The sequence below is a fragment of the Eptatretus burgeri genome, chromosome 18, assembly GCF_056783735.1.
Source record: "Eptatretus burgeri isolate ZD-2024b chromosome 18, Ebu_testis_v1, whole genome shotgun sequence".
Classification (NCBI taxonomy): domain Eukaryota; kingdom Metazoa; phylum Chordata; class Myxini; order Myxiniformes; family Myxinidae; genus Eptatretus; species Eptatretus burgeri.
Window position 1 is genome coordinate 45,024,931 of NC_140978.1, and position 24,170 is coordinate 45,049,100.

The 24,170-nt window shown below is 47.3% G+C and overlaps 2 protein-coding genes across 11 annotated transcripts in view; one reads left to right on the forward strand and one right to left on the reverse strand.

Moving 5' to 3' along the window:
• The window catches only part of LOC147009016 (OTU domain-containing protein 4-like), a 77,998-nt gene extending 63,228 nt beyond the window's left edge, over positions 1-14,770 (forward strand). For 2 of the 4 annotated variants that reach the window (XM_085864242.1, XM_085864243.1), the window contains exons 13-20: positions 1,025-1,265; positions 1,378-1,480; positions 4,844-5,299; positions 6,028-6,394; positions 11,447-11,548; positions 11,918-11,958; positions 12,062-12,317; positions 12,842-14,770. In XM_085864242.1, coding sequence (XP_085720368.1) covers positions 1,025-1,265; positions 1,378-1,480; positions 4,844-5,299; positions 6,028-6,394; positions 11,447-11,548; positions 11,918-11,958; positions 12,062-12,317; positions 12,842-13,119 — 1,844 coding nt within the window. In that variant the 3' untranslated portion in view covers positions 13,120-14,770. The remainder of the gene's footprint in view (positions 1-1,024; positions 1,266-1,377; positions 1,481-4,843; positions 5,300-6,027; positions 6,395-11,446; positions 11,549-11,917; positions 11,959-12,061; positions 12,318-12,841) is intronic. The other 2 variants (XM_085864244.1, XM_085864245.1) reach the window with 2 other exon arrangements.
• Positions 14,771-20,274: 5,504 nt separating this feature from the next.
• LOC147009017 (rho GTPase-activating protein 26-like) overlaps positions 20,275-24,170 on the reverse strand; it is a 62,268-nt gene continuing 58,372 nt past the window's right edge. For 4 of the 7 annotated variants that reach the window (XM_085863437.1, XM_085863438.1, XM_085863440.1 and 1 more), the window contains 4 exons: positions 23,391-23,700; positions 23,210-23,269; positions 22,700-22,779; positions 20,275-22,137 (listed from right to left, as the gene is read on the reverse strand). In XM_085863437.1, coding sequence (XP_085719563.1) covers positions 22,049-22,137; positions 22,700-22,779; positions 23,210-23,269; positions 23,391-23,700 — 539 coding nt within the window. In that variant the 3' untranslated portion in view covers positions 20,275-22,048. The remainder of the gene's footprint in view (positions 22,138-22,699; positions 22,780-23,209; positions 23,270-23,390; positions 23,701-24,170) is intronic. The other 3 variants (XR_015053127.1, XR_015053126.1, XR_015053128.1) reach the window with 3 other exon arrangements.

Consider the following 24,170-nt stretch of genomic DNA (forward strand, 5'->3'; position numbering starts at 1 on the left):
CACAATTGCCGCTGGGGCGCTGTGGATGTGCCTTTTCAAGGTTTGATATTAATCGGACAAGTGCTTCCCAAGTTATGGCCATATATATACCAACCAATGACAAGACACATTGCTGCTTCGGTTTGGCCGATGGGGAAGAGATCCTCAGCAGCCTTCCCCATTACGGGTTACAACGTACGGACTTCCGGATAGTGATGACTGACTGTATTCTAATAATTTCTCGATTTTTTTATGCGCATTTATAAACACAATGCCCCAATCCAGTCGTCGTTTGAGAGTGAAGGAACTGCCTGTGTAGTTGTTTGAAAGTATTTTTGGGGTTTTTTTTTTTTGCACGTACGTTTTTTTTTTCTTCTTTTTTTTCTCTTCTCTTCTCTTCTTTCCTCTTCTCTTTGTGTTTTTCCTTGCGACGACGTTGCGAAAAGGCAAAATACGTAGGCGCTAATTGAATAATTGGCCATTAAAACTAAATTGCGAATAATCATAACTGTGATATGCGAACTTCCGGACAGTGAGGACTTAACTTACGGACTTCCGGATAGTGACGACTTACTGTATGTATGCTTTCTCGATTTTTTTTTCCCTCTTTTTTTTTTTTTTTTTTTTTTTTTCTTCTCAATTTATCGACTTACGTTACGTGACCTTTACGTTACGTTAATCCGCGGTAACTCGAGAACGGAAGAATCTACCAATGCAAATTACACCAGGTGATTCAGGAGGGTGATGGCTAGCGCTGATTAGATTTTGGTCAAAATCGGTCAAAGGTCAAGGTCACAGTGAGGTCAAACATTCGATTTTTGATGGTTTGGTACAGAATCATCGTATAAACTTCTGGTTTGCGTCGCTACCTTCTCTTGAGACAGATTTTATTAGACAAGGTCAGAGGTAAAGTTGACGATTTCGTAAGTACCAGTCTATGACTGCTTGTTTGTTTGTTTGTTTGTTTAATGCTCCTGCCGATCGACATTACCTCTTCCCTCAACCGTCACTCCACTTCACCGACGTCAATTTTTTCCCATCACAGACGCAGACCATGACGGGGGCTCGTGGCTCAAGAACAAGCGACGCGATGGCAACAGGGGGCGAGATCGTGATAGCGGAACGAGGGGGTTGCCGACGCTGCCCCCTCGCATGCAGCAGCTCAAACCTCCAGGCACACGATCCGGCATGCCCACTCAGATGGGGTTTGCACCTCAAGAGTATGGGCTGCACGAATTTGGCAGCCCCGGGCACAGCCGGACAGTGCAGCCATCGCCGGGTGGCATGTGAGCATTATGTTATCCAGAATGTATTGGGAGTTCTGAGACTTTCTTGCTTATCTCTTACAAAGCAATGTGTAACAATCTTTTCTGTCTGTATCTGTGTCTCTGTACACAGGCCCTATGGGCGAATACGACCTTTGCCATGCAGTGATCCTTGGTTTCGATCGCCGGTGGATGAAACGCTCATGCCCGAGGATGCTGCCTTCCCTGCCCTCAAGGTTTGAAGTGAAATGGTTTAATGATTGGCGATAAACTCCTCGAGATGGCCTTTTCTTTGTTGCGTTTGTATCGGTGCAACTGTGAAGTATCTTACAAAGCGTGCTTTCGGTGAAGTAACAACTTGTAAACAAAGCGTGCTTTCCCACTTACACATACGTTTACTGTTTTGGGGGGAATTTATGCTTATCAGGCAATTTGTTTGTATCACGCAACATTTTTTTTGCAACTGTAATTAAACAGAAAACCAAGAAGGAACCCGCAGAAGTAAAGAGCAAAGATGGAGTCATCAGGAGGAAACTTTAGTTATTATGGTTGAATGACTCGGCAGCTTGTACCCTCGTTATTGCTCAAAACCATCAGGCTTTGGTTAAGGTGAAGTGGATGTTTAAATGAGAAGAGCATTTAACAATGCACAGCCCCACCGGGTATATAGAGAGCAGTAGATCTGTGAGCCACCACGGACTGACTTGCTCGATGATCGGCGCACACAACGCTTTGGGCACAGGTGTGGCTCAAGGGAAAAGAACGGATAATTCCTGAACACAGTGGTACTCTTTTATTTTATTTTATTTTATTATTTTCTTTTCCTCCACATCTTTCAATATTTTGCAGATTAAAAATTCAGATTCTGATGAAAAATGCACAGTCATGCGCCGCTTCACGACGGGGATACGTTCTGAGAAATGCGTCATTATGCGATTTAGTCATTGTGCAAACATCACAGAGTGTACTTACACAAACCTAGATGGTATAGCTGACTACACACCTAGGCTATATAGTACAGCCGATTGCTCCTAGCATGTTACTGTACTGAATACTGGAGGCAATTGTAACACAATGGTAAGTGTGTGTATCTAAACATAGAAAAGGTACAGTAAAAATAAAACACCTGTTTAGGGCACTTACCATGAATGGAGCTTGCAGGACTGGAAGTTGCTCTGGGTGAGTCAGTGAGTGAGTGGTGAGTGAATGTGAAGGCCTAGGACATTACTGTACACAACTGTAGATTTTATAAACACTGTGCACTTAGGCTACACTAAATTTATTAAAAAAATATTTCTTTCTTCAATAATAAATTAATAAAATTGAATAATAAAAATTCAATAATAATTAATAAATTAACCTTGGCTTACTGTAACTTTTTTACTTTATAAACTTTTAAATTTTTAAAAAACTTTTTGATGAACGCTTAGGGGCCATGATGAACAAAACAACACGAGATTAAATCAAACACACGGAAAAATGATGCAATCAACAAACGCAGTAAACACGAGATGTATGAGGCTGCTGCGTAACACGGCACACTGTTTTACAGTAAACTTTTTTTTTTCCTAATTAGAAAGAGTACACTCTAAAATAACGATAAAAAGTACAGTATAGTGAATACATAAACCAGAAACATCGTTGTTTATTATCATTATCAAGTATTATGTACTGTACATAATTGTATGTGCTAGACTGGACTTTTATACGACTGGCAGCGTGATGACGGTTACGACATTACGAGGCGATAGGAATTTTTCAGCTCCATTATAATCTTGTGGGACCACCGTCGTATATGGGGTCCGTCGTTGACTGAAACGTTGTAAGTATTTTTGACTTTTTAAAAAAATTATGAGGATAAACTTTAAAATTCTGTAATTCAACATTGAAAACCTGTCAAAGCACATGCATCCAATATTTATTATGGAGGAAACCGGGAAATTGTTATTTCCCACAATTCAACAGGTTGATTTGTATCGTAATGTTTCCTGTGATGTTTCCATCAATATGTATTTAAAAGTCCCACGTGGAATGGAACAAGTCCCATAGAAAAAGTCCCGCGCGGAATGGAGAAAATGGTGTCAATGACAACAATTTTACCCCATTATAATCAAATGGAATATTTTTGTGATTTTATTTTTGCTAAACTTCAAAAATTTTTCAAGGTATCAGATCGAAACTAACACAGCTTATTTGTATGTATGTATAGTACATGTGGATAAAATCTGGTCAAAATCAGTCAAAGGTCAAGGTCAATGTCATTCAAAACATGTAAAACCCCTATGAAGCGGCAATTAGAAAATGTATTAACCAAGTTAGTAATGCACGACGTTCTATCGTGTAAAACACTTGATAGGTCAAATTTTCAAAACAACCAAATTGCCGTTTCCATGGCAACTATTGTCGATTTTGATTTCGCAAGTATCATGCTTTGCACGACATCTTTCTTGTTTCTTTGTTTCTGACCAGGATATGTCGAAACGCTGTGGATGGATTCGGCCATAATTTGGGGGAGAGGTTGGGTGTGTGACGAGGATTTATCGATTCAGTTTTGGTGAAGATCCGGGTCCGAGAATTTTTAAACATTTTTTTTTTTGTTAAGTGATTCTTCACCACGGAGAGATCAGGCCAAAAGGATGTACGTCATGATATCTCAAAACGTTGTGGACAAGTTATGACGAAACTAGATGGACGAGTCAGGTGACAAGAACAAGCCCATTCGATTTTGGTTCAGGTCCGACCTCACGGTGGGATACAAAACGTAAACTGTTCAGCCTGGCGGAGGTCTGGCGCTCCATCGAGTGCAGTTCTAGTCTCCAAATGTAATGATGCATGTAAACACACAAGGTTGTTCACTTTGGATCCTTAAACACGCGTTTTGTCGGTCATTTGATCATGTAATTCGAATCGTCTACTTTTGGTAATTGATCGTTTACCGCTTTCTTAGCGAATGACTAATCTGCTGGCATTGGGATGTTTTCTTGTGGCCTAAACAGGACCTTGATGGAACGGTGAAATGTGCGATGAAAAGTTAATAAAACCCGTGTGTTGATGCGGTGGCCTAGTTTCATTTTCATTATATCTTTACATTGAGGTCTACTTTCAGGGCGTAGTTTACCTCTACATCTCTCCTCTTGTGTCGGACAACACTTCCAATGTAATGGTTCAGAACCGGGTCGAGTACGAGACCTATTTAAAACTATACTTGGGTTTTTTTTTTAACCTTGGGTACGTGCTGTGTGTTAATCGTATTACACCGTGAGACATTGAGAACATCGATACAATGAGTACTTGGGTAACCGTACTTGCTCCAGTATTGACGGCATTAGGCCCGTTTTGCACGGGCAGAGCCACGTAGAATAATTGGTCAGACCTTTTTTAAGCTGCCAGTCGGCCTTCACAGAATGAGTAGCAGGTTTTGTTCCTCTGCTTCAACGTCGTATGTTTTCCTGAAACGTTTTCATATTTGTAGTCATGCACTTTCTAAGATGGTAGACGACCACATCAAGAATCATGCGTACTTATCGGAATGTTCTCATGTGATGATTCTAACACTTTATTACTCTTCATTGTCTCCATAATCATCCTTTGACACCCAGAGTTCCCATTCTTTCACATCCACTCGTGCAGTTTGCCAGCCCAACGGCTCCATGGCACCTCTGGACGGGAAGCTTGACCTCGGACACAACGGCGACCTTGCCCTAATGGCAGCTCTTCAACTGGAGTCGTCCGGAGCGGGTGGTCGTACCTCCAGCCACGCTTTTCCAATTCCGACCACCGCGACTGCTCGGCCTCACGGACACAACGCGACCTTTCTGCTCACGTCCATGCTCCATAACCTCTCCCCACAGGTTACCGTCGCCAGTATGGTAGCATCTCCGGTCTCAGCCCAGCAGGGGCCATCGGAAAGTGATGGGTCGATGCTTCAGGCCAGCCAACCTTTAGGTCCATTGCCAATCTCACGACCTAAACCGAGTGGTGGTAACGGGGCTATATGTGGAGCGGCTGGGCAAGCAGGTTCGACCGCGTTGTCTTCTTCCGTCAAAACGTCTCAGGTTTGTGTTTGGATCAACAGAGGTTTTTATTTTATTTTTGTTTTCAGTTAACAACAGGCTACCACAATGTAGGAAACATTACCAAGAATGGTTTATGTATTTTATCAATAAAAAGGAATGATGTGCAGTCGAGTGGCAGTCAGGTTGAACAAGTACGTTCTGTCGTAGATCGTTGTCTTCGATGCGTTTTGCGAATCAGTCCTGTAACCAGAAAAGGTTGTACGTACCGTGGTCCGTGGCATGGCCAGACAGTCGGAGAAACGGCTGCATGACGAGCACAAATGAACATTTCATAAGTGCGAAATGAAATGTTACGAGTTCAGACGTTACTGTAGAGATCTCTCGAGGTGGTCTCCTGCCTTGATGGTGATATGCACAAAGCAACTGCAATACAGGTATCCGTGCAACGAACAACACGGTGCGTACGATGGAAAACTTAGCAGCAAAACCTCTCGACGTTTCAATGAAAGAACAAAATTTGAAGTGAGACCAAGTATATTGGCGTAAGTTGTGTGCAAAACGATCGTTTAGCTTGAAACGACGTGATGGATACAGGGACCACTGCAGCCAAATCCAGTACGACAGCCGGTCAAACGGAGCGGAACGCTGTACATCCGGATGATAATCGGCCAAATTCCGACCGTCTTGCGCAATGTTCCCGTTACTCGGACTTGACTTGTATTTGGCACTCGGTGTACTTCGCACCTACACGACTCTTGTTGTTTCAGGCTCTCCAGATACCCATCTCCACGTTGCTGCCTCAAAACTCATCCACCGACGTCCTCAGCGATCTTCCTTCTGGCCTCCCGACGGACGTGGCATTTTCCATGGCACCTTCGCGGACTTCCTCCTTGGCCGTCGGAGCGCCGCTGCAATCGCCCGAGAGACACACCGCACCCGGCACGGATCCCTCCTCCGGACGCACGGATCCCGGCGTGGTACCGTTTTCAGGTGCAGCACCACTCGGTTGCATCGGTGTTCTTTCGCCCTCCCTAGCAGGAGAGGTTGGACCATTGGCCGGGGGAGACGTCTGCGGCCTCGATGGATCCAAGAGTGCAGGTCTAGACTCTGGCTTCAAAACGGTGCCCAAAGAAGGTAAGTAGGATCATTACCTTGTGGTGTCTGCACAATGTAGACCTAGTCTTGGGAAAGGTGAGCGTCTGACGGTGTTGGTGGAAAAATAATGAGAATGAAGTTTCTCAACCAAGTTTTGAGAGAGGTGTGCGCTTAGCGCTGTGGGCAGGAAGGTGAAGCGACAGAGACAAACGAGGGTTTCGAGCAGGTGTTCATGTGCGCCTTGGTGTCATTTATTCTTGCTCTTCTTCGTAAAATGCTTTGAGATTTTATATAAAATGATAAGTTTGTGCATGCGTGGTTCCGGATGTGCATTGGCGTGGGGATGTCAGAGTTCACAGGTCAAATGTAGAGGGTAATTTAAGTTTTATTTATTGTTCTTTGTTTCAATAATAAATTCCTTTGTGCTGCTGACCCCTCACCCCAATCCCCATTTTACCGACCCGATCCCTCTGACCTGAATCCAGCTCTGATGGATTCCTATCCAGTGTACTTCGTTGAAGTAAACTGATATTGTACAACTAGATTTCATTCCTGTTTCACCAGAGGGGGACTATCGGTTTACTCTCCGTCCGTCTGGCCGTCCGTCCCACCTGTGGTTTTTCCCACACCCTTGAACATATTCAACTGAAACTTGGTACATGACTTTATTATGATAAGTTACAGAAGAAGTTCGACTTTCGGGGCGTTTCGTCAATTTTTCACAGAGTTATGTCCTTCATGGATCTTGATAATACCACGTCGGGGAGGGCACGTCGGGGAGGGCACGTGTATTGCGAAGTCGTTCTCGCTCTGGTTGTTTTGATTTTCACAATTTCACTTTTTAAAATGAACACTAACGTCAGGGTTCTGCCTGTCATTGGTGGGAAAAGACGAGTTGGGTAGCAGGAAGTGCGAGTTTATTGAATTAGGCCGATGCCTTTTCTTGGGTTCACAACACCTGTGCACATGATTGTACATGCCCGCCCTGCCCCCGCCCCTCAATCTACAGGTGACTATCCACGTACCTTCCCTCTCTCTCGCTTTGATGAAGGTCCATACGGCCGCAATGTCGCTTCCCCTGCTTTCCCGATGCGGTTATCATCCCTCTCAATGCCTGGTCGAGGAAATGTCGATCGCCATTGTGTCGTTTTTTTTAACGTCTGAGTTTGAACGTCTTGTTTCCTTCTCTTCGACCAACATGTTCGCATCGACATCTTTCATTTTGACTCCCTTCTAAAGGTGATATGAATTCGTATTTTATTCTTTCCTTGTGTTGGTTGGAAGGAACCCATAGCGTGCACGCTCTTGTGGATGAATAGGTAATTTATTTCCGAGGGATGGACAATTTTCAAATCTGAGGCCACGGAGAGCGGATTCTATCTGGAAGTAGGATCTCGATGGAAGGGGATGATGTTGCCCACCTGCCTGAACCCTCGACTCGTACGTGTTCCATACCACTGTGTCCATGCGAGAGAAGTGAGCGACAGACAAACAAGTCCTCTTGCCAATTTATCACCAGTTCTTGGACCGAGCGGCAGTCGTTCGACGCAGGCATTTTGAACGTTCGTGCAAATCCAAACGACTCGAGTCGTTTGCCCTTTCATCCCGCGTCGGTGAAATGTTTCTTCTTCGGTTGCACGTCCTGTCGTGACGGATCATCTTTATTACACCCATGAACCCTTCCTAAACTCTCTCTCTCTCTCTCTCTCTCTCTCTCTCTCTCTCTCTCTCTCTCTCTCTCTCTCTCTCTCTCTCTCTCTCTCTCTCTCTCTCTCTCTCTCTCTCTCTCTCCCTCTCTCCCTCTCTCCCTCTCTCCCTCTCTCCCTCTCTCCCTCTCTCCCTCTCTCCCTCTCTCCCTCTCTCCCTCTCTCCCTCTCTCCCTCTCTCCCTCTCTCCCTCTCTCCCTCTCTCCCTCTCTCCCTCTCTCCCTCTCTCCCTCTCTCTCCTCCCTCTCTCTCTCTCTCCTCCTCCCTCTCTCTCTCCTCCTCCCTCTCTCTCTCCTCCTCCCTCTCTCTCTCCTCCTCCCTCTCTCTCTCCTCCTCCCTCTCTCTCTCCTCCTCCCTCTCTCTCTCTCCTCCTCCCTCTCTCTCTCCTCCTCCCTCTCTCTCTCTCCTCCCTCTCTCTCTCCTCCTCCCTCTCTCTCTCCTCCTCCCTCTCTCTCTCCTCCTCCCTCTCTCTCTCCTCCTCCCTCTCTCTCTCCTCCTCCCTCTCTCTCTCCTCCTCCCTCTCTCTCTCCTCCTCCCTCTCTCTCTCCTCCTCCCTCTCTCTCTCCTCCTCCCTCTCTCTCTCTCTCTCCTCCTCCCTCTCTCTCTCTCTCTCCTCCTCCCTCTCTCTCTCTCTCTCCTCCTCCCCCTCTCTCTCTCTCTCCTCCTCCCTCTCTCTCTCTCTCCTCCTCCCTCTCTCTCTCTCTCTCCTCCTCCCCCTCTCTCTCTCTCTCTCTCACTCCTCCTCCCTCTCTCTCTCTCTCTCCCCCCTCCTCCCTTTCTCTCTCTCTCTCTCTCTCTCTCTCACCCCTCCTCCCTCTCTCTCTCTCTCTCTCACTCCTCCTCCCTCTCTCTCTCTCTCTCACCCCTCCTCCCTCTCTCTCTCTCTCTCTCTCTCTCTCTCACCCCTCCTCTCTCTCTCTCTCTCTCTCTCCCTCCCTCTCTCTCTCTCTCTCCTCCTCCCTCTCTCTCTCTCTCTCTCCTCCTCTCCTCTCTCTCTCTCTCTCCTCCTCCCTCTCTCTCTCCTCCTCCCTCTCCCCTCTCTCTCACTCCTCCTCCCTCTCCCCTCTCTCTCACTCCTCCTCCCTCTCCCCTCTCTCTCACTCCTCCTCCCTCTCCCCTCTCTCTCTCTCCTCCTCTCTCTCTCTCTCTCTCTCTCTCCTCCTTCTCTCTCTCTCTCCTCCTCCTCCTCTCTCTCTCTCTCTCTCTCTCTCTCTCTCTCCTCCTCCTCTCTCTCTCTCTCTCCTCCTCCTCTCTCTCTCTCTCCTCCTCCCTCTCTCTCTCTCCTCCTCCCTCTCTCTCTCTCTCTCTTCCTCCTCCTCCTCTCTCTCTCTCTCTCTTCCTCCTCCTCCCTCTCTCTCTCCTCCTCCTCCTCCTCTCTCTCTCTCCTCCTCCTCCTCCCTCTCTCTCTCCCCCCTCTCTCTCTCCTCTCTCTCTCTCCTCTCCTCTCTCTCTCCTGTTTATCCACTTACGGGTTATGCCCAATCGGTACCCCTGTGACCCCACTCTCAGATCAATCTTGCTTTCACACGAGCCTCACTCTTGGAGAGAAACAAACAAGCCAGTAGGCGGCCATGGGGCGCCGAGCATCCAATGACCTTTGACCCCTGATCTGAGTTAATCTAGTACTAAGTTCTTACAAAATTGCAATCGAATCGGTTAACCCGTGTACAAGCAAGGGGGCTTTGAATGGTCATTTTGCCCGAACAATGCACTCATTTATCTTTGACCCCTGACTTAGCTGAGATAGGTCATTATGCAAATGAGGAGAGTTGTCGTACTCATTACGGTCTATAAGCATGTAAAGATTCATTTGATTCGGTTCAACCGTCTTGGAGCTAGTGTACTTTGAATCTTCAGCGGGAATGCTCAATGGCCCTCGGACACCCAAGTTGAGAGGGTCACCATTTGGAAACTATAAGATATAGAGCAAAATTGATGTCATATAGCGGATAGAGAATCACCTTAAGATTATGCATACCAAATCTCATCGAGTTCCATCGACTAATCACTACTCGGTATCAATTTGAATGAAAAGTACCGAAAATGCGGTTTGATATCTGAAATCCCCAAAATTCGAGGGGGTGCTGTGGGTGAACAAAGATATAAATCGAAAATCCGGTTCGATCGTTTGTGCACAATGTATTCCAGATGATTAGTGTGAATTTTCATGACCATCCGACCATAACCCTAGGAGGAGTAGCATTTGGCGCTAAGGCACCTCCAGCTCTCGCATATTATCGATTTTTTGCCCTTTGACCCCTGACCTAAGCAATATCGGTCAATATGTCCTGAGGCAAAGTTGTAGTACTCATTGCCTGCTATGAACCTGCAAAGTTTCATTCGTATCGATGCACGCACCTGGTCGCGAGGGGGCCTTCAATTTTCGCCAATTTTCGCACATACCCTAATTGTAGGGGGCACTGCGGGTAAACTATTCCATATATTACAAAAACCGGAATATATTTGGTAGAGCATCACCTGTAGATGATGCATGCCAAATTTCATAAGCCTACGTGGGATAATGGCTTTCGGAATGGATTTTGCGTGAACGGTCCCGATTTTTAAGGTTTTTCGGTTGTTGCTAGGGAACCAAATCGTCCCCAGCAACCATCACAATTTCCAAAGCACAAGGTCATAAGATGTACCTACCACCCGAGTTTGGTCAAAATCGGCCCACGTTTACTACCAATTATGCTGATGACAAACGAACAAACAGACAGAATTACTGACAATAAGGGTCACCTATTTCGGCGACCCAACAAACGTGTGTCGTAACCCCATCCTATTCCTGTTCATCTCTTTTAACAGCTGTGATGGACGTTTGATCGTCCACTGATTCTCCAACAGGAATTCCGTTCATGCACACAGGCACGAACCTTCGGCAGTTCATGTCACACGAGTAAATTAACACCCTGTGTCCATTGCTGCGTGTGTCATGATTGAAGATAAATTATGCCCCACGTTCCAACACCCCCCCCCTTCGCCCCTCCACCCTACCAACCCCACCCTCCCACCACTCCCCCCCCCCAACCTCCCATACCCATCCTTCCCTCTTCTCTGAACCATTTTATCAAGAGCCAAGTGGCATTGAATTGAAATGTTGAGTATATAATGGAGATGAAAGTGTTGAAGGGAAACTGGAATTACATTTGAATAACTGAATTGAACTTGATGTGCTTATGGACCAACCTTTCACTTTGCACCTTTTGTATGTAATAATAAAAATAATAATAATAATAATAATAATTAATAAAAAAAACAAATGCGACATGACCAAGTTTCCTGTAAATTTCCTTGGATCGTTTTCTCCTGCCTTTTGTACATTCCTGATTTGATTGTGAAAAGCACGTGCATGTAAAACGAAGACCGTCCACGTGTGTGACAGACGTGCTGGCAATGCAGTCGAGCCCCTTCCCATACGGCTCCTTTCCTTTGGACCCGCTATCACTGTACTCCAAGGATGCGGATGGACGAGACTTGCCAAAGGGTATGCACACTTGATTCGTGGGGAGCATGGTGGTGGAATCGGATGGGATTGTGGAGGGCGTGGTGGTTGAATCGGATGGGATTGTGGAGGGCGTGGTGGTTGAATCGGATGGGATTGTGGGGCGCGTGGTGGTTGAATCGGATGGGATTGTGGAGGGCGTGGTGGTTGAATCGGAGGGGATTGTGGGGGGCATGGTGGTTGAATCAGATAGGATTGTGGGGCGCGTGGTGGTTGAATCGGATGGGATTGTGGAGGGCGTGGTGGTTGAATCGGATGGGATTGTGGAGGGCGTGGTGGTTGAATCGGATGGGATTCACATGATTAACCTCCAACCGCCACATTTTGAGTTGTTCTTTTTTTTTTCCACAGACCAGAAACTTGTGCGATTTTTCTTTAACTACGGAATCCGAGTAAGTGGACCTCACCTGTTCTTTCTGTTCCTTGTTGTCCTGCTGCATCTACATGTCGATTTGATTTCTCAATTGCGTGACAAGTTTTCTTGTCGTTTTCTAGGCGTTTTCACAGTCACGTTGGGCGGCAAGTGTGTACCAGCCAGTGCCTTGTTGGCCAGCCCTCTTTCCTTCCGGCCTTTTTGGTGTCGATCCCACCTTGCAGACGTCTCGTTATTTTTCACCGGATCGCGGGGCTTGGTCCGTGCACAGCCAACCGAGTCCAGGCTTTGATTCTCGACAGGTCGACGGGGGTGCCGACCGTTGGACTTGGGCCGCAGGATCCGTCGGGGATAACCACTGGCCTTTGCCACGGGAAGGTGAGCAGGTTGTCGCACATGGGTGCTGTTCAGTCCATTGTGGAGTAGAACTGTTGTTTTTCATGAAGATGGGGATTGTGCAGACTGTGCTTTTTACGGAGCAGACTTTGTGTTTGATGTGATGCGTTTATTGCTTATAAAGCCATCTGAAGTTGATATTTAGGTTCTCACGAACATTATGAAAAACTGACCAGGTAATCAGGTGGGTGATGGGGTGGAATTAGAAAAGTTGAGTTCAGCAAAGAAATAAAGTTGGGATGAAAGCAAAGAAATAAGTCGCTTGTACGGCCCCCAACAACAACCGCAAGTGATTAAAGGTGGTCACTTGCACACACACACCGGGAATCAATATCACACAGGTAAGTTGTTGCCACATTGCCCGAGCGGTAGTTGCAAAGGCCCGCTTGGACATGGACGTGTGTGTGAAATGAAAACGAATATTGGATGGCGTAAAGCTCACGTTTTATCAAGTGATCCACTCCCCCCTCATTCCCCAATATCATATTCCCATTTCGCGTTTGCAGGCCTTTGCAGTGACGGCATGGCTCGAGGTCTCGCGGGGTCGGGCCGTACCACGATGGAAAACGGAGGTGGGTGCCTCGGTTCGGAGACTGCCTCCCCGCACGCGGACCAGTGGTTTCGCGGCGCTCCACAGGGATACGGAGACCCTGCGGGGGGTTACGCCGAGTCGGGGGAACGAGGCAAAATGCTCGGCTTCCCCGGAGCGCTCGGGCCCTTTGAGCCGAATCGCGCGTTTCCCATGTGGGGGAGTACGCCGGAGCGAGGGCAGCAGCCCAAGTAACAAAACCTGGCGCCATTTTCCCTCCTTATTGCTCTACCACTTGTAGTCTTAGTTTTACCTTCTAGTTTTCCACTTCTACCTCTTCTACTTGTCCTTTTGTTGGCTTTCCCCTCCTTTATAATCCCTAATCTTATCTTGTATTCCTCTTTTTTTTGTTTTTGTCTTCATGCTTCCCAGTTTCCTCAGTTGGCTGGTATTTTGTTTGTTCCTTATAATCAGACGTTATTTTCTGTATTCTCCTTTGGGCTCTTGTGATCAGTCTTGTTCTCTGCAGTTTTCCTTCGTGTCTCTCGTTTGCGTCATTTAGCGGATCATCTGCCGGCACGTCACGTACCTACACAGTGCCTTAACGCTGCCGCCTTAATAGAAGTTAACAAAAGGAAGACGTGTCATCATCACGTGCAGGGAGGACGGGCGGTTCTTGACGTTTCCGGTTCTCTCTCCGTTTTGTACACTCTTCGTTCGTGTTACTTTCTCCTCGTCATCGCCGTTGCTTCAAAAGTATACTCCTTCCTTTTATTTTTATTTCTATTTTTTTTTTTTTTTTTTTTGCCCAAAACTTTGCGATGAATTTAAAATAAAAAACAAAAACAATTTTAGCCACGATTTTTATAGGTTTCTCTTTTTTGTTTTATCTTTCGAGATGAAGCGTCACGCCGTGCACGTTGTTCGTTTTGGGAATCGATCGGGTCGGCATGCGCGCGTCCGTCCAGTGCGTCCCTCGGCCGGCCGTGTCGCGGGGTGCGTGTCACACCCCCCTCCCCCTCCCCCCTGGGGATACTTGGGGGATTTTTGTTGTTTTTTTTTTCCAAGCTAGAGATGCGAAACATGCGAAACGCGAACACATGGTTAGAAAGTTAAATATTGACCGTTGTGGGATGGCGGTTTATGAGCCGTCTTGTCTGTATTCCCATTTTAACGTGACAGGAAGTCATACCCGTGCCGATGCGTTCGTCTTTTGGGTAAAGCGCAGGGCTTCTGACCAAGTTTGGGTTTTGCGCTTCCTTACTTACACTGGCCCTTATCCCACGTTTCCTAAAGGATTTACATAATCTTTAGGAAAACAAAAAAGTCTTTTCCCTGAGCATCGTCCCACCCTCCCCCCACCCCCCAGTGACTAAAGTTCCAAAATTATCTCCTTCTAGTCACATTAATCCCTGCCCTATGAACGCTCAAAGCGTTTGTCCTTTTACTCTTGTTTTATTTTGTTTTACTCCATCTTCTTTTGACAAAGACCCACAGCAGGATGGTGCGTGTGCGTGTGCGTGTTGAAGGCGGTAGGTGGGAGAGAATGTAAAGACCACCTTGTGGAACATGGACGAGTTGTACAGTTCATACATGTCATATGAAATGATGACTGAATGTTCTTTTGAACCTGTTCAAGGGTGAAGATCGGAGGATGAGGATGATGATGATAGCAGCATATTGTTTTGGGGTGGAAGTTTTTGCAAAAGATGGAGAGGAAAAGGTGACGATTGTGATAAGAATGAATGGGGCGGGGTCACCTGGCAGGTGAACCTCTAAGGGTTTTGCAAAATGGGAAGGGTCGTGTGGAAACAATTTGGGAGGAATATGGTGGGTCCTGCTTTTATCACAGTGCGCCCCCAAGAGCTTTGCCTTATTACGACAAAATAAATTTGCTTCAAAACAATGGACTCTTACTGTGTGTGGGGGGGGGGGAGAGGGTGGCATGGGGGGGGGGGGTGGAGGTTATCTCTTGAGCAAAAGGATATATTGTTCTTAAACTAGCTGGAAGCGCACTCTGACGTCACCAGATATGCCTCTGCCCACCTTATTTCATCATCATACATACTTGTACCAAGTTTGATTTAAATTCCTGAACCCGGATTCAAAATATTAAATAATTCTAGCTGCCAGACCCTGCGTCCGATCAGGTTGAAATTTAAAACATTTATTCCACATGACGACGAGATCATAACCATGAAGTTCCATGCCGATTGATGAAGTGGTTCAAGAGAAATAATTTTGTTCAATCCAACATGGCTGCCACACCATGTGACGGATTAATTATTCATGAACACCCTGGTATCCCAAGGCTTGGGGAACATGTGGGTGAAGTTTCCCTTCTATCTGTCAAGTGCTCTGGAGAAGATTTTTTTGAAGGTTTATTCTTCAAAAAAAAATCATCGCTGCCCAACCATGTCACTGATGACATCATAGGTGGTGATCATAACTGTAAAGTTTCGCCTCGATCTGTTCAGCGATTTCAGAGAATATTTTCGAAGGTTTTTATGTTAAAATAAATATGGTCGCCGAACCACGTGACCGATGACATCATAAACTCTCTCCTCGAAACAATTTAGCCAGAGATGACCCTGAATTTTTCATACTGACCAGACAAAGTGTTGGACTTATGCAATTGTGATATCATAACGAAGCTACCCTTCTTCTTTCGGCTGCTCCCGTTAGGGGTCGCCACAGCAGATCAACCGTCTCCATTTCGCTCTATCCTCCACATCTTCCATTGACACTCCAACCACCCGCATGTCCGCCCTAATCGCATCCATGAACCTCTTCTTTGGTCTTCCTCTTCTCCTCCTGCCTGGCGGCTCCATCTTCAACATCCTTCTCCCGATATACTCCGTTTCCCTCCTGTGCACATGTCCAAACCATCTCAATCTCGCCTCTCTCACTTTGTCTCCAAACCGTCCTACCTGCGCTGTCCCTCTAATATACTCATTCCTTATCCTGTCCATCCTCGTCACTCAACGAGAATCGCAGCATCTTTAACTCTGCCACCTCCAGCTCCGCTTCCTGTCTTTTTGTCAGCACCACCGCCTCCAAACCATACAACATAGCTGGTCTCACGACCGTCTTGTATACTTTCCCCTTAACTCTTGCAGCTACCTTTGACACAAATCACTCCTGCAACTCTTCTCCACCCACTCCATCCTGCCTGCACTCTCTTCTTCACTTCTCTACCACACTCTGTTACTTTGGACAGTTAATCCCAAGTATTTAAACGAATCCACCTTCCCCACCTCAACTCCTTGCAACCGCACCATACCACCACCCTCCCTCTCATTTACGCACATGTACTCCGTCTTACTCCTACTGACAATCATTCTCCTTCTCTCCAGTGCGTACCTCCACCTCTCAAGGCTCGCCTCAGCCTGCTCCCTTCAGATCATGATGTCATCCGCAAACATCATCGTCCATGGAGACTCCAGTCTGATCTCATCCGTCAACCTGTCCATCACCATTGCAAACAGGAAAGGGCTCAGAGTCGATCCTTGGTGCAATCCCACTTTTTCCTTAAACCGGTCCGTCATTCCTACCGCACACCTCACCGCTGTCACACTGTCCTCATACATATCCTGCACAATCCTCACATACTTCTCCACCACTCCTGACTTCCTCATACAATACCACAACTCCTCTCTTGGCACCCTCTCATAAGCTTTCTCTAAATCCACAAACACACAATGTAACTCCTTCTGGCCTTCCCTATACTTCTGCATCAACATTCTCAAAGCAAACATTGCATCAGTGGTGCTCTTTCCTGGCATAAACCCATATTGCTGCTCACAGATCATCACCTCTCCTCTCAACCGAGCTTCCACTACTCTTTCCCACAACTTCATGGTGTGGCTTAACAACTTTATCCCTCTAACGAAGCTACCCATGACGTCAAAAAAACCAAATCACCTTGATTTCCCACAGGGCCATACTTGCCATGCATCAAGCTACAATTTTTTTTCCCACCACGGAGTAGTTTCAGAGATGCAGTGCTCCAAAGTTTTTCCTTTTTTTTTCCAACATGGATGCCACACTTGACCAATGATGTCATAATAACATTCTGCACGAGTCGTCGCACCTGTGGTGAAAATTGTGTTGATTGGACAAGTGGTTACAGAGAAGAGACGAGCTCGGTTGCCCGGAATGGTGATGGCGGACAAGCTTTCTAACGTGGCCGTCTGATTTGTATGCGCCGAATGGGGAGTGTGCACGTGAGTTAGGGGTTCCAAGTCGACGGGGACCACTGACCTGCCTGTGACGTGAGAACAACGCACCTTGAGTTTCAGCTTCACCACAGGAGATCTTTTGATTCTCCCGAATCCGGGACAGACGGGTGTGATCTGGGGAGTCAGACCATTGTGAAGTGCAGTACTCGGTCGAGGTGAGTTGTGAAAAGGAATAGCTTGAAGTGATCTGCAATATAATGCATTGCAAGTTGGAATCGAGGCCCTGGTTTTGGGCCTCTTGAAGATCATGTGACATGAAAGATCAAATAACTTTGGAAAGTATTGTTACGAATTTCGCCCGCCTGGCGTGCGATCGGCCACGCAACTCGAATCGCGACCGCGTCGCCCACCGGAACGGACAATTCAGTCGTGACCCTCCTGGAACTACCGCCAGGGGAGCCAGTCACAAGTGGGGGTTTAACCTCACCACAACCCAGTCCGCATTCTGCCCGCGCGAAATAGGGTGAATCGCCGAATGTCGATATACCTAAGTACCTGTGCGGGTAGCGTACCAAGGAGTTGCACCACGCCGCAGGTCCACTTCGGACACGAACTGCTTAAGTGGCTCGTTCCGTGCTAAAGGGATAATCGAGCGGAGTTATCGCCAACCTCGACGGTTCAGTTTTACTTATCGGGTGTTTCAACCCACTACCAATCCCTTCCATGATGCAAGATGGAAATGTCAACCAGAGGAAAGGACGCACCGAAACGGGGAAACAGTTTGACAAGCACTTTTAATTCGTATGCAGACAAGCACGTATTTTACAGTTATAGCAAGAACACAACGCAGAGTTAAAACCGAATAAAGCAATGTACAAGCACTTATACCGGTTTACTTAATAGACTGGCACCACATACACACATTTACACCAAAAGCAAAGGAAATACAAGCCACCCTCACAGGCAAGGAGGCAGACAGGTCCGTGGACCAAATTAATGTGGGACCTGGGTGATTGGCCAAGTCCACGAGACCGAAGGGGTCTTACCTGCACCCTCGTGGCGCGATGGCCGGCTTGCCGCAATGCCCCTGGTATGGTCGGTGAACTCCTTTGGCGTGCGTTGCGCAGGCACGTGTTGGTCGGCACCATGGTTGGGTTGGGGTAACGGACTGGGTTACCGGGGCTATCTCAGCGCGGATGGGGGGGGGGGAATTGTTGATGCTCGGGGTCGGGAGAGGGGAATGGGGAACACTCCGTCCCGCTAGCGGGGTCTCGGGACCGCACCGACTCCGGCGAACTCTCGCCCCCGAGTCCTCTTCCGCGTCCCTGCTTCACTCCGCGACTTGTCCCTCGACTTGGCAACGACAACCTCAACGCTGACCCTCATCTTCACTCGGCCAACCCAGCCAGCACAGCACAACCCAACACTCTCTAGTCCAACCCAACACGACACACCACATGCGAGTCGCCTTGTGCTTGCGTCTATAGACCGGGGGAGGGGCATGTATGCTAATTCGCGGATCAAAACGCGCTTGGAGGCGGGGCCACGCCACCCGACGTTTAGCCATTGGTCGGGCAAAAAGGGGCGTGAGTCTCTCCTGATCCGATTTCCCTCCGAAAAGGAGTCTACATGCATTGCGCCTGGAGGCGGGCCCATGCCACCCGACGTTTAGCCATTGGTCGGGCAAAAAGGGGGCGTGAGCCTCCCCTGATCCGATTTCCTCTCCTGTAAAGGCATCCATTTGTACTCGCGGCTCGACGCGTTCGGCAAGAATCACCGAACGGGCCCTGGACAGCACGACGTTCGGTGTTGATTGGTGGTGTGGTTGATGGTTGTGGAAGGAGAAAGGCGAAGGTGGTGGAGGGTTTGCTGTGGTGGTTTGGTTGTTGGGGGGTGTAATTTGAGAATGGTGGTGAAGCGATGTTTGCGGGGTGGAGCTGTGGAGGTAAAGAGGTGAAGGTGGTGGTGTTTGAGTTGTTAGCGGGCTTATTGGTCCAAAATAACGATAGAGAAAGAAAAATGGCTAACTCAAAGCGTCGCAGCCCAGATGAATCACACATATTCCCTCTAAACAACGGGTGTGGACTAACTACACATGAACTTATCGATATATCTAACCTGAGGACCTTTCTGGTGTATTGCAAATTTCCACAGCCGTAACAGTATCAAGAAATGAGTAGCTCAGCAACAAGTGAAGTATGAGGGTAGATCTTGAAGTTGATGGTGAAACACAAGATGAAACGGTAATCCTGATAAGACGATGAAGATGCACTTTGAAAGAAAAAGATTAATCTTGCTTTTCATGATGTGAGATATACATTCATCATTGATCTGTTTGCAGTGATTAAGTGAGATCTTCCAAGTGTTGTGAAACAGACAATTGTTAAACGAGACCCCCAAACTAAGGAATATGGATACAGCAAAGTGTGGTGTTTACAAGCAGATTCGTGAGCCAAGCAAAATGGAACATGAGTGCCCCACCCCCCTCCAAATAAATCGATCGAGGCGTGTGCATGAAAGGCCACGGTGAAGCTCCTTTAATAAATGCATGCCTCGTTTTCGTACATTGTCTGAGCATGAAGGTTCAAATGCCACAATCGTGAGGATAATGGAACGAATGAATGCAGGTGAGAAACCAACCTCAGCTTTGGAAGGGTGAGCAGGTGAGGCTTTCTTGAAGAATGCATGGGACCTGGGGTGACTTGGGGATGGCAGGAGTAGCAAGGCCTAATTGTAAGCTTGTACATCGGAGAGAGGGTCTCCCAACTTGCAACTGCTGGTGGTGGGGTGATGGTCCATGGGAACGTGCCTCCTGCTTGGGAGGTTCCGACGGCACGGAAGACCGTCCTTTCGACCCCCTGGAGAAAGAGCAAGATGCGAAGTGGGAGCAACAGGCTGGAGTGTGGAGCTCCGTACGAAGGCCGTGCTGGAACCAGGCATACTTTAGCTCTCCAGAGAATACCCAGACGGCAACTGGCCTTCGATGCTCGTTTGATAATTATTCCTTGTTCCATAAGTTAAAGTGGAAAGTTAAACCAGCTCTTCATACAATCCCAAGAGTCTAATTTGAGCCTGTTTCCCCTTTTACATACCCTAAAACTTCACCCATACCCCTTCCTGAGGAACCAAGGGACAGACCTCACTCAGTAAATAAATAACATTTGAAACATTCTTCGATCGTGGATTCACAAACAAACGAATGATCATTTGAACTGCACAGACGATGGAGGAAGTCTCAAACAGAGTTTTAATGGAGGTTTGTTTGTTTGTTTTAATGCATTTCATTATTCCCCAAACAGTATTTTTAAAAACGATTCTCCACTTGGAGAAAATTCTGATACAAATAAAACATTGGGTAAACATGAAGCATAAATTTTTTGAAGGTACATGCATTTAAAAGGTTACCCACATGCGACACGGACACGGGAACTGATTACAAATCAAGTTCACGAAATAAAAATGACTGTACAACAAATCATCATCCACGAGCTCTTCCAGGTACGTGACCCTTACGCGGTAACACTTGCTTTGTAAAATGCAAAATGATCACCACCTTGATGCGTAACGACATGACACGACTTTCATTGATCCCAAAATGATGGCAAAGGAATATTCCTCCACAGGGGGAAAAAGGTCATTTACAACGCACCGAACACGGGGTGCCGAATCGCAATGAGTGCAGGCTGATGTGGCGTGTTGACCTAAAAACACAAAACCTGAGGACTTGCAGGCTTGTAACAGAACACCTGCGGGCCCGTGAACCCGAGCAAAATGGAACACCTGCAGGCCCGTGAGCCGAGCAAATTGGAACGTAAGCGGGCCCGTGAGCCAAGCAAATTGGAGCACCAGCAGGCCCGTGAGCCAAGCAAAAAATGGAGCACCTGCAGGTGGGTGAGCCGAGCAAAAAATGGAACACCTGCAGGCCCGTGAACTGAGCAAATTGGAACGTAAGCGGGCCCGTGAGCCAAGCAAATTGGAGCACCAGCAGGCCCGTGAGCCAAGCAAAAAATGGAGCACCTGCAGGTGGGTGAGCCGAGCAAAAAATGGAACACCTGCAGGCCCGTGAACCCGAGCAAAATGGAACACCTGCAGGCCCGTGAACCAAGCAAATTGGAGCACCAGCAGGCCTGTGAGCCAAGCAAAAAATGGAGCACCTGCAGGTGGGTGAGCCAAGCAAAAAATGGAGCACCTGCAGGTGGGTGAGCCGAGCAAAAAATGGAACACCTGCAGGCCCGTGAACCCGAGCAAAATGGAACACCTGCAGGCCCGTGAACCAAGCAAATTGGAGCACCAGCAGGCCTGTGAGCCAAGCAAAAAATGGAGCACCTGCAGGTGGGTGAGCCGAGCAAAAAATGGAACACCTGCAGGCCCGTGAACCAAGCAAATTGGAACACAAGCGGGTCCGTGAGCCAAGAAAATTGGAATGTGAGCGAAGCAAAATGGAACACCTGCAGCCTGTATTAGAGCAGTTTTGATGTGTGGTCGTGAGACGTGAGGAATGAAGGTTTGAAGATAACAGAGTAACGTTACATAGATAACAGAGTAACGATAACAGAGTAACGTTACAGTAACGTAAGATAACAGAGTAATAACAGAGGAAGTAACGATGAGATTGATGTGCGGGGTAACACTAAATGATAAGCAGTGTAGTGTGGACATAAAGAGGCTCAAATCTAGTAGTACCGAGGAAGAGTTGAGGAAAAAAAAAAGATTAAAGCGGTTTGGGCATGTGGGGAGAAAAAAAAAACCAACATATTGACTGGAAAACGTCCTGGAAGGATGTGATCAGGGGAGACTTACAGTTGTTGGGGTTTATGGCGGGGGAAGGGGGATGTTTTTGACAGGACTATGTGGAGGGACCATCAGCCGACCAACCCCCTAATATGGGGAAATGGTCGCTAAACGAGTGCTCATCGTAGTAAGAGTAGCTTGTGAGCCAAGCGCAATGGAACACCTACAGGCCCATAAGCCAAGAAAAAAAAATGGAGTGTGGTCTCATGAGCCTAGAGCAGCTGGATGTTGTCTTCATGCACGAGGCCGATCTTGCCATTGATGGTGGCGCGTAACCATCCGCTTTCCAGGGTGTTTTGCACTGCGATAAAGCACAAATAAATAAGTAAGCCACCCTGGAAACCCCAGCTCAGAGGAATTCATGATGTGTGTGCCTCAACCAGCAAACGAGTGGAACACGTGGATTGAAGATAAAAAAAACAAACAAAAAAAAAAAAACAAACAAACACGAGGTTCCCCTTTAACGATTCTTTACTCCGAGAGCAAGTGCTGGCATATAATACATCGAGTTGCGTCATTAGCATGAACATTTTGGCCAAGGTTCCGGTGCATATGGCTATGGTCGTATTTTGGGACATTTAACATCCGTGAGTACAAGCACATGGGATAGCCATTCTCGATGGCCGACGCACCCTGACAGCGAAGTGCAGGATCCTATAGTTTCAGGAATTGAACCAAAAGCGGAGTTCAAAGGTAAGCCAATCGGTCAAGTCCAACTACGAAATATCGGACGCCTGAGCTTGTTTGGTGAAACAGTTTTCACGACAATGTGCTCCATCCCGATGAAAACAAATATCCAGTAATTATAAGGGAAGTCACGTGTGCAATGTCTTATGCATACAAACTGGGCTCGTGCGACTCACCGTTAACCAGGATGTCTCCTTGGCAGAAAGATAGCAGGCCGTTGTGGGCCGACTGATAGTCATAAAGAGCTCGTGCTTTTCTGCAACGTCACAAGCAGCGCGTATTAGAACGCCCCGTTACAAGTCACATGGTCTACAGGCAAAGAAACGGAAAGAGGCCGTTTGGCCCATCACATATGTGTTGCACAATCGGCATGTTGAAATATGTTGAAAAGGCATGCGACAAACCGATGGCCTTCACTCTCTAAAATAAACAATTGGCCGGGCATCCACGAGGGTGTGACGACATCCGAGTGGCTTTCAACCTGGAGAGGCCAAAATTTGCCACGAGAGTACTCTGGCTTTCAAACCACAACCCAGAAGTAGACGTCGAAACGCAGGGAACGATTGCTCCATGTAATATGTTCAATTTGAATGGTGTCTTCATGGTTTCCTGCCCAGGTGTCCATTGCAAGTGTTGCTCGAGAACTGCAGTGGAATCCGACCCACGTAGGTATAGCAAGTACGTACCTGAGTTTTACGGAAGGACGGTTGTTTTTGGACTCGTACATTTGGGTTCTTGAGCTCACTCTGAGGAATAAAAGCCACCTTCAAAAAGCAACTACAGGTGTGCAGTAAAACAAAGTAAATGTTTTCAAAATTATCACAACAGAGTACAAGTATAACTGGAAGCAAGCAAGGCATAACTCACTTAGTCTGTACTTGACCATCACTTTCACTCCTGATGTGCATGCGTGGTCTAGCGACAGGCAGAGCGGGGGGTTGTGTGGAAGAAGAGACCACTGGTGGTGCAGGTGGTGGGACTGCAGGAGGTACGTGGGGTGGGACTGGAAGAGGTACGTGTGCTGGGACTGCAGGAGGTGTTGTGTGGGGTGAAGCAATGCGCGACTCATCTGGCATTGGTGGTCTGGGGCCTTCGCCTGTGCGATCCGATGGTAGTGGACCTGGGTGGCCTGGACGTACCGTAGAGCCGTTCCGAGCAATGGAAGGTGTGTTCTCACCTATCAGATGTGGCAAACAAATGTAACAAGCATGCGTTACCTCCAATGTTTGAGGGAATGCTGGGTCATACTTAAAGCATCTCTCCCTGTTTTTGTCGCTGAATAAAACGTTATCCAATTTATCCAGAAACGCAATGAATCCATGTTTAAAATAATCCATGCTTGTGTGATGTCCTGCCCTCACTGTGACAACTCCGTTTATCTATCTATCTCTTTCACACTCATCCCAACACTCTTGCTCATATATGGTGATTTCAATGGTCAGCAATGCAACTTGGCAGGGTGTTGGTACCTCTCTCACCAGCCCATGGCACTTCATCAGATGACTTCTGTGACTCCATGGGACTGATTTAATCTGTTAACTCCCTCACCCGGATTTCTCCCAATGGCAAGTCATCCCTTCTGGACTTGGTGATGATGAACTTTCCCGCAAACTTCTCCTGCTCGTCCTCTGCTCAAATTGGTTCATC